Below are 17238 nucleotides of genomic sequence, written 5' to 3' on the forward strand. Positions count from 1 at the left end.
ACTAAAATACTCTGTCACCCAGTATAATTTTGGGTACTTAGAGCTAAGTTTTACAGTGGCACTGATAACGTTCTGCGTGGAGAAACGTATCTTTTTTTTTTTTTTTTTTTTTTTTTTTTTAGAAATGTATCTTTACAGATAAGCCATGTCACAGCTCAGGATTTTACTCTGCTGCTGCATTCTAAAATAGGTGGTAATCAAGAGGATTGCATCCAGAAGAGAGTACCTAGTAATGTTGGGTGGACCTGTTAGTATCTGAGAAACCAATAAGAGGACAGCATTTATTTTACCGGGATATATTACAGGCAGTCGTGGAAAGTGTTTTTACAGACTGTGTCTGAGGACTTGTCCAGCAGTGCACACTGGCAGTCTCAGCTGCTAAGAAGGCCGAAAATGAAACAAGACCATTGAACCCAGGAGTCAAGGCCAGCCTGGGCTATGTAATAAGACCCTGTCTCAAAAATAAGTAAATGAATAAAGAAAATGTTTAAAGTTTTTAAGGCCCACCTGAGAGAGGATTATATATATCCTGAGTGGGTCCAGAGAGCAATAGCTTTGCTAGGAAATGCAAATCTTGAATTTAACACAGACAAGACCCCAGCAGTAGTAACAGGTGTCCAAATAGAATGCACTACTGAAGCAATAATGCCTCGCTGGGCGTGGTGGCACACACCTGTAATCCCAGTACTCTGGAGGCTGAGGCAGGAGGGTTATCAAGATTCTGAGGCCAGCCCAGGCTATCTAGTGAGAAAGGACGAATGCCATTTTGCTCGCTGTAGATGTTGCAGGAAGCGTGGTGGCTGTGTGTCTCTGGGGGAAATGCAGGGAGTTCGGGTGCTGGTGGGCATCTGTCCTGTGTGTCATCCCGTCCTGAGATTTCTACTGGTGTCGTGTGTCTTCTCTACTTACAGCTAGAACAGCAGAGGCAGCAGTTGCTTACGGAACGACAGAACTTCCACATGGAGCAGCTAAAATACGCCGAGTTACGTGCCCGACAGCAAATAGAGCAGCAGCAGCATGGCCAGAACCCTGCACAGGCACATCAGCACGCAGGGGGTCCTGGCCTGGCCCCACTTGGAGCTGCCGGGCACCCGGGCATGATGCCCCATCAGCAGCCCCCTCCCTACCCACTGATGCACCACCAGATGCCACCGCCTCACCCGCCCCAGCCAGGTGAGAGGATTGCAGCCCTCGCGGCACAGGTCAGCAGAGCACTGACCCTCACAGGTGGTGGCTCTGATGAGTCCAGTCATTCTTGCGTCTAGGAAATCAGGCGAGCAGATTAGGTCTGACAACTCATGAAGCTGCCATGTTCCTTTCCTGCAATTCTCAGAGGACACTTTCTCCTTGGGTCAGTCAGCCTCTGGATGAAAGAGTACTGTAGTTCCCTGTAGGGTACTCTCGTGATCCAGCTTCAGCAGTCGTCATCTTTCTGCCAGTTTTAACTTTGTTACAGAAATTTTCAACTATAGACAGAAGCAGGGTGCAGAATATAACAATCCCTGTATCGTTGCAGAGCTTCAGAATAAGAGCACCCCCTCCCCCACTTTTTTTCTTTTTCTGTGGTGCTAATAATGGAACCCAGGGCCTTGGCCCATGGTAGGCCAGGGCTCTACCCCTGAGCTACATCGCTGGTCCTCAGTGTTGTTATTGTATGTTTTCACCCATCCCCCTCATTTGGGGATAGAAATAGATCTCAGAAGGAAAATTTATCCAGTAAATTTTATCCAGTAAAATCTTGTTCTTTAATGTACCTATCATCAGTTTCCGGTCAGAAGCAACCATAATTCCTAATATCATTAAAAATCTTTGAATACTTTGTTTGACTTGGCATTCAGATAAGATCCACATGCTAGATTTATGTCTCTTAAGTCTCCTAATGTTCATCTTCCTCTTTTAATCCCACTTTTGTGTTGAAGACTCAGGGATTTTCTACACCATGGCCATGCATGAGAAGGCTACATTCAGGGTGCATGGTATCATCACTGTCCTCCTTCTCCCCTTCCTCCTATGCATGTCCAATACATGGAGGATTTCTCTGATTCATGACCATCCTTTGAGGGCAGGTGCTCTCATAGCAACAGCTGCCTCCTTTTGTGACAGGAATATTGGGCAGTGGTTCTGAGATCAGTCTGACCCAGCCACTACAGGATCCACAGCAGATTTGCCCTGGGTGTGCCTGCCCTTGAAAGTCCCTCCATAGAGCAGTTATTTCATTGACTGTTGTGAATGGTTAGATGTCTATGTTTATGATTTTTTGCATTTAAGTGATTCTTTCATTTAAAAGTAAAAAACAGCCCATGTGGTGGTGGTGCATACTTCATACTCCCAGCACTTGGAAGGCTGAGGCAAGAGGATTGCCATGAGTTTAAGGCCAGCCTGGACTACATAATGAGACCTTGTCTCAAAGAGAAGAAACTTCCTCAGTCCTATTCTAATCGTTTTGTGTTATTTTTTTGTTTTGGGGGGCGGTTTTGTCCTCAGTACTAGGATCAAACTCAGGACCTTGTTCTTGCTTCGGTGCCACCGAGCTAAATCCCCAGTCCAAACCTATTATAATCTTGAAAATCTAAAGAAAGGCTGGATAAATGCTTACTTCATTCCTTTTGTCAATTATCTATAATGTATTGCTCCTCCCCAGTTTGTGATGGGGGCAGTGTGTTCTTGTTGTTTTCGTTTGTGTTTTTTTTTTGAGACAGGGTCTCTATACAGTTCAGGCTGTCCTTAACTTGTGGTGATCCTCCTGCCTCACCCTCCCAAGTGCTGGGATTACAGGCATGCGCCACCATGCCCAACCTACTCCCCAGTTTTTTGTTTTGTTTGCTTTTAGCATTAAGAAATTAGGGCCGGGGATTTAGCTCAGTGGCACCGCGCCTGCCTCGCAAGCGCAAGGCCCTGAGTTCAAGCACTGGTACAAAAAAAATTAGAAAGAAATTAGATTATTTTTGTGTGTTTTGATCTACTATGAACATTATCCCCCTTGTACTGAGGTTATGCTCACACCTAAGCAAGCACTGTGCCACCTAGCCACGTATCCAGGCCTTTTTTATTTTAATTTTAAGATAGGGTCTTGGGTATGTTGCCAAGGCTGGGCTCCAACTTGCATACTCCTGCCTCAACCTCCTGAGTAATTGGGGTTACAGGCCTACACCAAGTGCCAACACACTCAGCGACATTCTTTTCAGTACTCAGATTGTTCTATCTTTGACATGTCGTGAATGTTGAATTCATTTTTTCCAACTTAACTACTAGCATTAAAACCCAAAATGGACGTTGTTTTGTTTTTGAGGCAGGAGCTTGCTATGTAGTTCAGGCTGGCCTCAAACTCAGTTCTCTTGCCTCAGCCTCCTGAGTGCTGAGACTATAGGCTTGTACCACCATGCCTAGCTAAAATGCACTTAATTCCAGTCCTTTTTGTACCACATCCGTTTCCTTCTTAGAAGGTAGTACTAGCTGGGTGTGGTGGTGCATGCCTGTAACCTGAGCACTTTGGGAGGCAGAGGCAGGAGGATCACAAGTTCAAGCCCAACCTGGGCTACTTAATGACTTAAGACCATTTCCCAAAATTAAAAAAAGAGAGGGGCTGAGGATGTAGCTCTGCAAGGTTTAATCGCTAGTACCATAAAAACAAACAGTACATATGGGTATTTGCTATGTATTAATGTTGTCCTGGCATTGATCATCCCATAAGAGTTTTATGGTTTGGTATTCTGTGGTAATGTATAAGTGCTTCCCCGAGCCAGAGTCTGTGCTTGTTGGAATGGGACACATGTACTCTGGCCAAGGCATGTAGAGGCAAGCAAAGTTGGAGAGGCCCCTGGGAGTCTGAGAAGGTCTCATCGTGATAATGTCACTTGGTCTGACTTCCTCAAAGGACAGATTTCTAAATCCCCTCATGGTAGCAGAGTACTATGGTGCATGCCTGTACTCCCAGCTGCTCCACAAGCTGAAGGGAGAGAATTGCTTGATCTCACAAGTCCCAAGACCAATGAGACCAGACTGGACAACATAGACCCTGTCTTAGATATATAAATACCCTCATAGAAATAGCAGTCCTTCTGCCACAGCCTCCCGAGTGCTGGGATTACAGGAATATGCCTGGCCACATACACACCTGTTAAATTGCAACTGTGGAATTTACTAGGTCCATCAGACTTGCCACTTGATCTAAATAACAGGTGTGGAGATGGTCTTAGACATCTAACATGTTCCTTAGTACAAGACATTTTCCTCAGTTCCCCTCTCTGTCCACCTGAATGGTGATCTGATTTTCACCAGAGTTCAGCTGTCAAAAGATACAGATGTGGGCCAGGGATTTAGCTCAGTGGTTTCGACACCTGCTGCGCAAGCGCAAGGACCCGAGTTCGATCCTGGGTACAAAAAAAAAGATACAGGTGCTTAATGGAATGCAAATCATAGATTAATTTTTCAGAAACAGTAATTATTTAAAATTGGGTTCCTAGCAGGTGTGGTGGTGCATGCCTGTAATCCCAGCACTTGGGAAGCGGAGGCAGGATTGCCGTGAGTTCAATGCCAGTCTTGAGCTACGTAGTGAGTTCAAGACCAGCCTGAACTATATCATTAGACCCTGTCGCAGAAAACAAAAACTGAAAAATAAAAAATCAGTTTCTAATCCAGGCATCTTGGCTCATGACTGTAGTACTCCCAGCTCTGAAGGCTGAGGCAGGAACATTGCTTGAGCCTAGAGTTTTACAACCCGTCTGGGCAACATAGTGAGACACCCCATCTCATAAGATAAATGAAAAATAAAAGCTAAGAAGTAAAATTTTGTCCAGAACTTCTGGGATAAATACTTAAGGGGTAGTTCACTATGGCTGCTTGGCATTTGGCTCTGTTAAAGCCTCCTATCAACATCAATGTGCCCAGAGCACATAAAAGGCGGTCCAGCTCTGTGCGTAGACAGGAGAAGATGGCCAAGAGATGCGTGTGTGTCTTTCCTGATTGCATGCTAGTGATGATAGCTGCTGGTGTGCCTGGCTCCTCACCCATGCTGTCTCATGTGCTGCTTCCGCTCCTCTTTGCCCTCAAAGTCCTAATGCATGGTGAGGTCTTGCTGCCTGCTGGGCCAGGTTCCCACCGAGCACCATCTGATCCCAGTGAGGCCAATTCCGCCATGCGGCCTCCTGCGACAGTGAAGGCTGGAATGATTTGTAGCCAGCTCCCAGTGAGCTGATGCCAGCAAACGCACTGATAAAAATAATCTTTCAGGGAAAAATAGGTCATTTTTCTCTTCATGTTACCAAAATAGGCTTTTCTACAGCAAGTTTGTAAGGGAAAGACCATGCAGTGCAAGATAATACTTGTTGGTTGCTTTTTAAAATCTATGACAAGGGCCGGGGATTTACCTCAGTGGTTCCACAGCCTGCCTTGCATGCTCAAGGTCCCGGGTGTGATCCGCAGTACCCTAAAATCTAAGACAAGGTATCCTCATAATTGTTGTTGAGATAGAAAATGTACAGATCATAAGTATTTCCTTGGTGAGTTTTCAGAGACTCTGCTGGTGTCACCAGCCCTTGGAGGCCCCATCCTGTTCTCTCAGCTTACTGCCTTCAAGGTGCAGGTCTCCTGACCCCAGCACCACGGCTCTTGGGTGCGTTCTGAGTGTCACATGCGGGATCGTAGCTTCCTCATTGACATGGTGTCTGTGAGACGCACACTGTGCCTTCTTGCTGTGCAGCATTGCGCTGTGTGACTGTACCACTGCTGATAGTCCTTTTTCCCACTGATGATTCCCCACGGATGAACACTCGATCGGTTCCAGGCTTCCATTCCTGTGAGTAGTTGGTGCAGCACGGACATGCATGAGCACATCCACACGTAGATATGCATGTACAGTTCTCTTGTGTGTCCCTAAGAAAGTGAGCGTGTGCCTAGGATCAGGTACGGGATATGCAGATGTTCACATCTGTAGACGTTGCCATGGTTGTTCCTGTGTACACAAGCATTGTGTGAGTGTTTCAGCAGCTCAAGTCATCAGCTTTCATAATTGCCCCCTTTGTGAGGTTGCTTTGGAGTTTGAATGTAAAATCAAGTGTGATTCAGAGTAAAATTAAGAACAACACTAAATTACAGTTGTCATAGTCTCCCACCAGTTAAAGCGAAAGCTGGTTTAACAAGCAAGTGGTCCATCATATTCTGCTAGTCAGATAGTGTGGCCTTCCGAATCAAGGCATCCATACAGTTTTGAACAGCAAATGTCTTTACTTTCTGATTTGCCACAGGTAGAAAGTGAGAACTGTACAGCAGGTCTTTCCAACTAATGTTTCTAAGTTAAAGAAAAGTTTGTACATCACAGCATTTACATCAGAAGCTGAGGATAATTATCTGGGTAATTTGGCTAGCTTTTTGGTGTTTGTCCAGATCTCAGGGTGTGGAAAAGGTCAGGAAGCATTAGTCTCCAATTGATAGAAAGGTTGTAAAGTGGCATGGAGAGGGTCAAGGCCAAGCAGTTCATTTGTCCAGTTCTTTGGTCCCTGACCTCACTCCCAACTCCCTGTTCTAGAGATTGAACCCAAGGCCTTCACACTGAGCTACATCCCCAGCCCTTGTTATTTTTATTTTTATATTTTCAGACAGAGTCTGCCTAAGTTGATAAATGGTCCAGACTGGGCTCAAACTTGCCATCTTCCTACCTTGGCCTCCCCCAGTGTTGGGATTACAGGCATGTCCCACTATGCCCACCTGGCTTTTCTGAGTTTTTATGAGTATATCATTTATTTCCAAACTATGGGTTAGTGCTAGGGCACTTTGGTAGCAGCTCCGTGTTGTGAATGTATCAGGCTATCAAACATGAACAGGCCTGGGCATCACTAGTTGGTGTAAACCAGCGTCTGTAAACCCTTTGTTGTGTGGGTCTCTGCTGAGCAGCTTTTCCTATTGCTTCCGCTCCCCCACTGTGACCCAGTCAGGTGTCAGAGCCTGTGCACCGGCTCCTGTCTGCCAGCCAGCTCACTGCTTTGGCTCTTAGTTTTTGGTCCTGCTCCTAACTCACCTGGGAACGCCATTTTCTTTTAGTTTCATTCATGTCTAGTAAAATGTCCCAAATTAGTTGTTTCTACCAAACAGAAAGGCTATAGAATTAAACTTGTAGCGTTTTTCTGCTGTACACTTGGAACGTCCATTTTTAGACTGAATCTGATAAAATACACAGTGCCATACTTCATCCTGTTTCATAGTATCAAGATTCCTAAAGGCTTCCTCCTCCTCCCTGTGACATCCCTAGTCATGATAGTGACCAGTTCTTATACATAGCATGTGTCCACGCCACACGGAGGACCAGGAGGAGAGCAACCCGGGTGTGGCTGCTGTTGTTTCGGGTGCCCTGCACTGTGGTGCTCATTTAGTGGGAAAGGCACCTCTGACTACTGAGCGCCTCCACATAGGTGAAGTGGCAGGACTCGGGCCCCAGTACATGGTCAGAGGAAGGTTACCTGCCACTGAGTTCAGCCAGAAAGAAATAAGAAGCCCCATGTGGTAGTGCACGGCTGTGATCCCAGCACTCTGGCAGGCTGAGGCAGGATGGCAGGTTCCAGCCAGCCTGAGTAACTCAGTGAGATCCTGTCTCAAAACAAAACATAAAAATGAATCGTTTCTTCCCTGCTAATAGTGTGGAAATTTTTAGAAATAGCTAGAAAATTGGAATTGGGCTGATTTGATGAAAATTCAAATATGGTATAATTTCAGTGATAAAACTAGAAATGTTTATGTCAGTAACATTGGGTTAAATAAGATTCAACCTTGCAGTGCCTACTGACTCACTTTTGGAATACCTATTCCACTGAAACACAATGAAATGTATTCTTTTCAGATTTTTGTTCCTTGAATTCTTCTAGGGAACATACGTGAATTTCATGCAAAAATTAAAAAATTTTCAATCTTCAACATAAATGTATTAGTAAGAATCAGGGCCAGATGTGGTGGCAAACCTCTGTGATCCTAGCACTGAGGAAGCTGAGGCAGGAGAACTGCCATGAATTTGAGCCCAACCGGGGCTATATAGTGAGTTCAAGTCTGGACCACATAGACTGACCAAGTCTCAGAAAGGGGGTGGGGGCAGAGATGTAGCTCAGTGGCTCCAGTGCTTGCCTGGCAAGTGCAAGGTCCTGAGTTCAATCCCTGGTACCAGAAAAAAGAAAACAACAGAGAAAGGAGGGGAAGAGAAAGAGAAGGAGAGGGGACGGAGAGGATGGTTACCCAGGCTAGCCTTGAATTTATGATCCTCCCGCCTCAGCCTGCCCCATAGCTACAGGCCACTGTGTTCAACTCAGGGCTGGCTTTTTAAGCCTTTCATTTAGAGCTACTGGCACAATCCTGCCAGAGGAAGATAGTACTGAGGAAAGAAAGGATTCCAGCTGCTTATCACTTCCTAGTGCACTCCCTGGCCTCAGACTGAAGTGACATGGGAGAAAGAGTAGCTCTTCACACTGGCCCTGTGTCACCCTCTGCGAGGCCTTTGGTGCTTCTGGTCCTGCCTGTGTCGTGTGATAGGGAAACTGCCGTGCTGCCCCATCCTTCACCAAGAGCCTCTGAGGCGGGCTGGGCCCCGCAGCCTGAGTGTCCCCTCCCTTGGCCCTCATCTGGCCTGATTGTGTTACTTCCGTTCTCCTGGGGATGCAACCAGGGCCCATGGTGTAGATGAGTGGACGATTACAAGTGGATTGATGAATTATGGGCCAGATTGGATGGCTGCAGGTTTCCTCTGTCTTCATTGTTTCCTCACCCTCCTCTGCCATCCCAAAGAAAAATAATAAAATCCTTAACTAATATTCCATTCCATAGGCTGGGTGTAAAGCTTTTTAGTAAAATGAGAATCAAGATACATCATGTAAAGGTACAAGATCCAAATGATGAATGTAACTATTTTATACCTAAATGTACCAGTAAACAATGGGGGGAAAAAAGCTTTTTAGTAAAAGATCTAATTAACCTAAGGGAATGTGGAAGAATCTTTCTACTAGCTAAGCCTAATTTTAGCAGATCTTTTTCATGTTTCAGGCTTCAGATGCCTGCTGTTTGGGGGCAAGAAAAAAAAAAAACTTGTATGTAGGACAGATTCTCACCGTCTTGGGCTTTGGTGCTGCTATTTTGAAGCCACATTTCTCTCACCTCCCTCCTCTCTATCTGCTAACGAAGGAAATACCTGGATAATTTCTTAAATGGAAGGTACAGTACTTCCTTTCTTTTGCTTGGAGAGGCCTCCTCTGTGACATTTGAGTCTCGTGTGGGCCCTGCTCCTCCCTGAGAGTAGGTGTTAGCAGGGTGCTTAAGCCAGTGCCATTTATTTACCGCAGGAATATCTGACCAGCACCACAGAAAGCGCAAGAGCTTTGGATTGGAGATGACAGGGCTTGCGCTACAAGAAATCGATTTTCTCTCCTCCCCAGTCCTCTTAAATTCTACTTCATTTCACATTGAGTCCTTAAAAGTCACCTTTTCCAAGGGGAAAAGTGCCCTTTAAAGTAGGCTGGGATAGAGAATCAGCCTGGGCCGGACAGCCCTGAGTTCGACTCTCAGCTCCATCTCTTTTTCCTGGCAACTTTGAGCCAAACTCCAGAGCCTCTGTGGGGCATGGCTTCCGCGTCTCAGCTCTGAGCCTTTCCTGTCGTCTTTCTCCCGGGCATCAGTGAGATCACTGTCACACTGCCTAGCAGGCAGCAGGCCTCCTGGCTTCCTGACTGCTCTCCAGAGTCGCTGTCCCAGAGCCGTGGCCTGTGTGGCAGTGGTGAGCCTGGGTGGCACAGGCGCGGCCCTCAGCGCTGGGGTGCACCCAGCCCGCTGGGCAGTGGGGCTGTCTGCCTGGTCATGGGAGCAGAAGCCAGTGTTCGCGAGCCCTGCCTTTTTGCTACCACCTCTTCTGAGGAGTCATTGTCTTATACCCTGGATGCCCAATCTCAGTGCCTTTTTTTTTTTTTTGGTACCGGGGATCGAACCTGGGTCGTTGCGCTTGTGCAGCAGGCGGCGAAACCACTGAGCTAAATCCCCAGCCCTGCCTCTTTTTTTTTGGTACCAGGGATCAAATTTAGGACCTTATGCTTGCGAGCCAGCCGCCAGAACCACTGAGCTAAATCTCCGGCCCTGAGTGGCTTTTGAGTTACATTCGCAGCCCTTTATTTTGACACACACACACTTTGAGTTTTTAACAGCATCTCGCTAAGTGCTCAGCTGCCTGGGATGCGCTTGATCCTGCAGTCCTCCTGCCTCAGCCTCTGAGCCCAGCTCTCAGTGGCTTTACGACCTTGTCTGTAACTGTAGGGTATGCCACCTTCATTTCAGAAAGACTTCAGAGTTCACAGAAAGTGGAAGGAAAAGTGTTTGTAGCTGTTGGTCCTATACCCCTGAGAAAGCCTAATGCTGCCCTACCCAGTTCCTGCTTTAAAGATGTAGGGAAATAGGAAAGTGAGCCAGTGGCCCTGAGCAGGTAGCTTGGGGAGCAGCGCTGCCTGCCCGGAGAGCAAGCGCCCTGGCCTCTTCCATCGTGGGATGGACAGGTGCTGCACCTGGTGTGTGTCGTCTGCCCAGCCAGCTCTGCAGCACGTGCCTGAGTGGCTCTTTGCTCTGAGTGGCCCCTTCAGAGACTTGTTTCCCCAGGAGCCGGCCACAAGGCAAGTAATGGATCCCCACTCAGATCTGGGCCCCACTTCCATGCTATACGATGCTGGGTGCGTTGCCCAATCTTTGCGGGGTACCCCTTTCTCCCCAGGGATTGGGCAAGTTCAAATTTATAGAGCTCTTGCATAAAGTGCCTGGGACACAATGGATATTTCCTGAGGTTGTGATAAATTACCACAGACATAATGACTTCCAGCAATACCGGTGCGTTCTCACAGCTCAGGTGACGAGGAGCTCAGTACTCAGCCAGGCGGTGCCCCTGGCAGGGATCTGTGGCAGTGTGCTCTATACCCCTTTCCCTGCCTGGGGTGCAGAGCATCCTGGGCTCATAGCCACCTCTCTCTGCTCCTCTTCACATCACTTTCTCCTCTCTGCTCTCTCCTTCTCTTTCCTTTCATCATCGTCTTCATCAGTTCTGGGATGGGACACAGCCTCACACCTGCCAGGCGGGTGCTCTGCCACTGAGCTACATACCCATTATTTTGAGACAGGGTCTCACTAAGTTATCAAAGCTGGCCTCTAACTTGCAACCCTTCTGCCTCAGCCTCCTGATGTGCTAGGATTACAGCTATGTACCAGTACACCCAGCAGAGCCCTATTTTGATGGTGATTTCAGTGTCCTTTCAGACAAGCTCAGGCTGCACTGAGCACTTTTCCCTGGCCTGTGCTCTGTGTTCCTGGAAGATGCCCTTTTCTGTTCCCTTTGGTCTGTGCATGCCCAGGAAGATACTGGCAATCCACTGCTCACCAAATCACAGTGAATGTTTTCTTTTAGAGATGTTTTCCTTGTAATTGGTCGATCTTTCTTTCTTTCTGACAGGTTGGGTTTTTTTCATTTTTGTTTTTTTTTGTACCCAGATCAAACTCAGGTTCGCCTTCGAGGCAGGTAGTGGAACCACTGAGCTAAATCCCCAGCCCTTGACAGGTTCTTACTAAGCTGCCTTGGCTGGCCTCAAACTTGAGGTCTTCCTGCCTCAGCCTCCCAAATCCTGGGATCATAGGCATCTACTACCATGCCCAGCTTGAGATGGCCTAACAGCTGTCTGCCTGTCCCAGAGTTTAGAATCATCAGTCACTCCTTCCTGCACAGCTGCCCCTAAATTAGTAAATGAAAGCTCATCATAGAGGTGATGACAGATTTTTTTGTTCATATTTCAGACCCTTTGAAGGGAAGTAGCCATCATGAAGGGTAAATTGCTCCCTTCTTTCCCTGCCTAGTACATTCATAGTACTCTCACCTTCCCTCTCCACAGGTCAGATGCCAGGCCCAGGTTCCATGATGCCCAGCCAGCCCATGCCAGGCCGCATGATGCCCACTGTCACAGCTAACATCCACCCTGCTGGGAGCGGCCCTGCCCCTCCTGGGATGCCTCCGATGCCGGGGAACATCTTAGGGCCCCGAGGGCCCCTCACAGCACCCAACGGCATGTGTAAGTAGCACAGGGGAAGACACATTTCCCTGCAGTCTGTCAGGAAGGGCGAAGGGCTTTGTTCTCTCCGTGGACTGCATTAGCATTGACAGTGGGTTCCAAAGGATGAGTTTAGGTTACTGCTCTGGTTCCGGTGGGCAGGTGGGCAGGTGATGGCGAGCACACTGTGCTCTGAGCAGAGTCTTCGGGGAGGCCGGGAGGACTCCACTCCCACACCTCTTGAGGTCTGTCCAGGTTGAGTCTCAGCACACGCACAGTGTTCCTACTAGTTATTTTCCCTGCAGGAGCTTTTTAGAATAACAAGTTTCTTGTAACCATTCTTAATGTATTGGTGGTGGCAGCATAGACTGGGAGGAGGATTCCGAGCTGTTAGAAGCACTGTGAGGTCCCGCACACCAGCAGACAGAACACTGGAGCTGCTCAGCACCGTCTGGCTGGGGCTGGATGGTAAGGCCAGGTCACATCTCTCTCAAGCCCTTGCTCTCCTCCAGCCTCCCAAGGGCTGCTCTGGAGGCTCTGGCCTGCCTTTTCTTTTCTTTTCTTTTTTGTATCAGGAATCAAATTCAGGGCCTTGCACTTGCCAGACAGGTGCTGCACTGCTGAGCTACATCCCTGGCCCTGCCCTTTTCTCCTATAGACCTGCTAAGTAGGAAGCGGCCCCATCGTGCTTCCAGAGCCAGTCAGGTCCCCAGCCACACTGCTAATCCTTTGTTCGTTTGGAAACTGGTAAATGTAGTGAGGAGTTGGGTCCTAGTCCTAAGACTGGAAGAATAAGAAACATAAGAATCCCTGGCCTTCTGGAACTTTGGGAACAAAGAAATGAACAGTTGGATAGGATTTACTAAACGTTGCAAGAAGATTACAAAGTTCCTTGAATGCAGACCTCCCAGGGCAGGGAGACAGGCTTCCCAGACAGACTTCCCTTGTTCACCTTGGGTCCTCCAGGGCTGGAACAGAATAGTGCACAGAAGAAAGACGTGGTTTGGCTAGGAGTATGGGAAAACAGTGTTCTCCCTTGAGTGTGGTGGTCAGAGGTCACAGTATTGTGAGTACAGAAGAAAATGCTTGCCAAGCCACCTCACAGGCAGCGCACAGATGAATGGCTTCCGGCAGAGTTGGCCTGTGCCATTTGGGTGCAACGATAACACTGCTGGTTTGTGTCACTGTCGTGTCCTGGTGGATTCGATGTTGTGACTTAAGGACTCCGTCCTCAAGGGTCCCCGCTGGAGCACCACGTGGTGTGGGAGATTCCGAGGTGCTCAGAATGACTTCCCATGAATGACTGTTCGAGGAAATCTAAGCTGTTGGCTGGGCTCTTGGTTCTGGGCAGGCCACACTGGACACGTGGCTCCACCTCTTCGGACCTTGTTTCTACCACTAAACGAACAGGGAGGTGCTCACTGGCTTCAGATGCTCTCAGAGCTTGGGGCTTGGATGGAAACTTCTTGGGGTTAGGGCTGGCTGAGCCGAATGTAAGCAAGGCTCTACTTTTGTTTCATATGTTTTCATTTCTGGCAAGATCTAGAGATTTTTTTAAACCCTGGATTAAACAATTGCTAAGATTCCCTTGAATACGAAAGTAGCTCATGTTGAAAAAGGAACGAGCCCCAGACACTCACATTAATTGTTCCCAACAGGACCTGACTTAGTTTTGACCAGAAACCAAGGACTGCAGTTCAGGAGCTGTGAGGGCCTCCCCAGCCTCCACACCTTGTCAGCAGCTGCTGTAGTGAAGTTCTCTGGCCTTGGTGGGAAGAATTAAGCAGCAAGAAGTTATTGATAATGTTTTGTCCCCAGTGAGGCTAGACACAGTGAGAAAAAGAAAAAGAAGACACAATATTCGGCCAGGAAGGAGCTGCTTACTTAACTGAAGAAGTAAAATTAGTGAAGGGAGGGCCGAGGACTTAGCTCAGTGGTTCTGCTGCCTGCCTCGCAAGCTCGAGGTCACGAGTTCGATCCCTGGTACAAAAAAAAAAATTAGTAAAGGGAGCTGGCTATGGTAGCACATGCCTGTGTTTGCCTCAGAGAGGCTGAGGGGGCTGAGGCAGGAGAGTCACAAATCTGAGTCCAGCCTGGGCTATACAAGGACTTAACAAGACCTTGTCTACAAAAAGAGAAGTTTTTGTTTCATTTGTTGTTGTTGTTGTTGTTGTTGTTGTTTTGATACCGGGAATTGAACTCAGGACCTTGTGCTTTCAAGGCAGGCACGGTGCCACTGAGTTAAATCCCTGGCCCAAGAAATTTCCTTTTTAAATGACTGGGAATATAGCTCGATACAAATCCCCTGGGTTCAGTCCCCAGTACCACAAAATAAATGAATAAATAAAATTTTAAACCTCAGTAAAGGGAACTATTAAAATAAAGTCAAAATACCATGGAGTTGTGAAAGTGTGGTATGCTTCTGGGAAGGAATGGGCCTTGAGAGGGTGGGCATTTGCCAGCACTGTCCATGTCCGCATGGCAAGGGTCAGGGCCAGCAGCATGCGCAGTGGCCAGGAGGGTCTGCACATGAGCACGTGGGCCCCAGTGGGCAGCCCATCAGCCGCACGTGGCTTGCCTGCCTTCAGGGAAAGTACTTGCTGTGTTGTTTCTCGCTGCCCTCTTCCCAGCCTGTGTCCAACAGTGACGGCCCCCTTGTGTGTGTTGCAGATCCCCCTCCACCGCAGCAGCAGCAGCCACCACCACCTCCACCTGCAGATGGCATCCCTCCTCCACCTGCTCCAGGCCCACCAGCCTCAGCCACTCCGTAGCAGGAAGAGGCAGGACACCTCCATGTCCACCGCCACTGCCAGAGTGGGGCCGGCCAGACTTGAGTTCCTTGGCCTCCTAGGGTTTATTTCAGGATTTTATTTTCACAGCGCTACACGCACATCTGTGTCTCCCCACTCCTCCTGACCCCCTCTCCATGCTCTGACACATCCTGTGCTCAGTGGGAAGGAAGCCTGTGATGACAATGTGGTGTGGTTGTCCTCAAACCGGCCTGTGTTTCCCCTGTCCCGGTATGGGGTGTTGGCAGTTTACCGGTAGGTCCTGTCAGCATTAGTATTTGTGTGGATTTTTGCTCTCCTGCTGTTTTGCTTTGTCTTATGCTTCTATGGATAATCCTCTAATTTTTATCCTTTTTTATGTTATGATTTTGAAGGAGAGCATCTGTAGTTAATAGGAACCAAAAAAATGGTGATGGGCAGAAGGATACAGCCACAGGGGACACTCCTTAAGGCATTATAAGTGACCTTATTTCTGCTTATCTGAGCTAAGAATGGTGCTGCTGGTGAAGTTTCCTGAGACTTTGCCCGCTCATCAATGCACCAGAATGAAGAGATGGGAACAGGGGACACCCCAGTGATAGATACTTCCTTGTGAGGCCTCTGCCCAGCCTGGCAAAACATCCTGTTTTAACTAGTACATGGTAGAGGAGAGCACAAACGTGAGAAGACTCCACTCCTTCCCCAGGCCCACTGGTTCTGGTTTTCTATGCAGATAATTTGCTGGGTTGGGGTGGGTGTGGTGTTTTTCTGAGGGTTGGATTTGGGAGGCATTCCTAGGTTCCCTAGACAAGCCAGGAAAGTTAAAGGAAACTAAGGCAGTGACCCCTCCCCCAGTCAGTATAGCCTGCTCTGCATGCCTGCTTTTTTTCCCTCCCTCTTAAAAAAAAAAACAAAACTTTAAAATGAAAAAAAAAAAGTAGATAGTGTTAAACATTGTAGCTCATGGAACTTGGTTAGGATGCGTGGGGGTCAAGTCCCCAAACTACCTCTTGCAGTAGCCAGGGTGGGTGGAATTCATGAAGCGGTACCTAGGTTCAGGATGGGATTAGAAAAGGGAGGCAGGGTCAGCCTCTCATCCCTTCTCCCATGCCTTTCTGCAGTCTCTCATTCCATCTGTCAGAGGGTGTTGAGGAGGTGCTGAGGGTACAGGGGCCTCACTGGTTCCAGGGCTCGATGCTTTAATGTTTGGGATACTCGGGCTGGGAGAGTGGGTGCCATTCTAGAGGAAGAGTCACAGAGATGCCTTAATTGAGCCCATATCTACCCCTGCTGATGAGGGACTGGAGAGCCCTTATTTTGTGTCTTATCCTTCTTCCAACTCCCTCCTGTCCTCTGACTAGCGAGAGATGTTCTCAGCAGAGTGTGGTTTCCAGAACTCCTTGCTTCTTCACTTCACATTTCAAGTGGCAGTTTTATTATTTGGAATGCAAGGTAGAACATCTTTTGGATATCTTTTTTTATATATTTTCTAATGCTTTACATATGAGAGGGTGTAGGGAGGTGTTTGTAAAACACCTTAGAACTTTTTCCCTTAATATCAGAAAGCAAAAAAGTAAAACTACAATTCAGATTTGCCTTCAGACCCTCAGGTTTGTCTCTAACCAGGTGGACCTGGTCAGCGTTAGAGTACTGGAATACTGGAACCAAGGAGACCTTGTTCCTTTGGCGTGTTTGTTCTGGATTCTTGGGGTGGAAATGGAAATGAGCTTGTTCCTACTGGAGTTTGCTTCCAATGTATTTGCTTCCAAAAAGACCCCAGTGCCTTTCAACAATGGCCAGGGTTTTCCCTACTTCCCTCCAGTCTTTCCCAAAGGAAACTCATTCCAAATACTAAACTTTTCCCCTGGAGTCCTAGAAAATGGAATTCTGGTTCTTAACTGTGGTCCCTTGTAACCTCAGGTCTTTAATGTGATCACTTTCAAATTTAAAAGATCCAGGTGGAAATATTTTTACTATGCTGGTAATCTACAAAATACCTGAATTCAATACTGTTACTTTTCAGAATAAGTGATGACATTTTCATTTTGAGTCTTTAATCTGGTTTCATTCCTGTAATACAGCCACCCAATGGGGGGGGGGGTGTAATAAGTGGTTTTTGTACAAACATCTTTCTCAGTGTGTTGTTATTTTGGAAAAACGAGGGGAGGGAGTTTTGAGAAATTGAAGGAAATGAATAAATGAAATACCATTTCTGGATTCTGGTCCCATTTTCTGCACTCATACACCAGTTTCATCATGTATCCTATGAGGAACTTAAGAATTCAGCCTTGGGCTGGGTATTTAGCTCAGTGGTTCTGCCACCTGCCTTGTAAGCACAAGGTCCTAAGTTCAATCCCTGGAACCAAAAAAAAAGCACCCTCACCTCGTCTTGGTCAGCAATTAAAATCCATGACCCCAGGCTCCCTGTACCA

General features: G+C 47.5%; 1 protein-coding gene across 6 annotated transcripts in view; it reads left to right on the forward strand.

Moving 5' to 3' along the window:
* The window catches only part of Smarcc1 (SWI/SNF related BAF chromatin remodeling complex subunit C1), a 153998-nt gene extending 136975 nt beyond the window's left edge, over positions 1-17023 (forward strand). For 5 of the 6 annotated variants that reach the window (XM_004834968.3, XM_021256732.2, XM_021256739.2 and 2 more), the window contains 3 exons: positions 912-1173; positions 11883-12059; positions 14709-17023. In XM_004834968.3, the coding sequence (XP_004835025.1) occupies positions 912-1173; positions 11883-12059; positions 14709-14809 (540 nt within the window). In that variant the 3' untranslated portion in view covers positions 14810-17023. The remainder of the gene's footprint in view (positions 1-911; positions 1174-11882; positions 12060-14708) is intronic. The other variant, XR_015441163.1, reaches the window with a different exon arrangement.
* Positions 17024-17238: the final 215 nt, after the last annotated feature.

Source organism: Heterocephalus glaber, unplaced genomic scaffold (genome assembly GCF_053883595.1).
Source record: "Heterocephalus glaber isolate CG9 unplaced genomic scaffold, H.glaber_assembly_v1.0 deba00001504, whole genome shotgun sequence".
In the NCBI taxonomy this organism is placed as follows: domain Eukaryota; kingdom Metazoa; phylum Chordata; class Mammalia; order Rodentia; family Bathyergidae; genus Heterocephalus; species Heterocephalus glaber.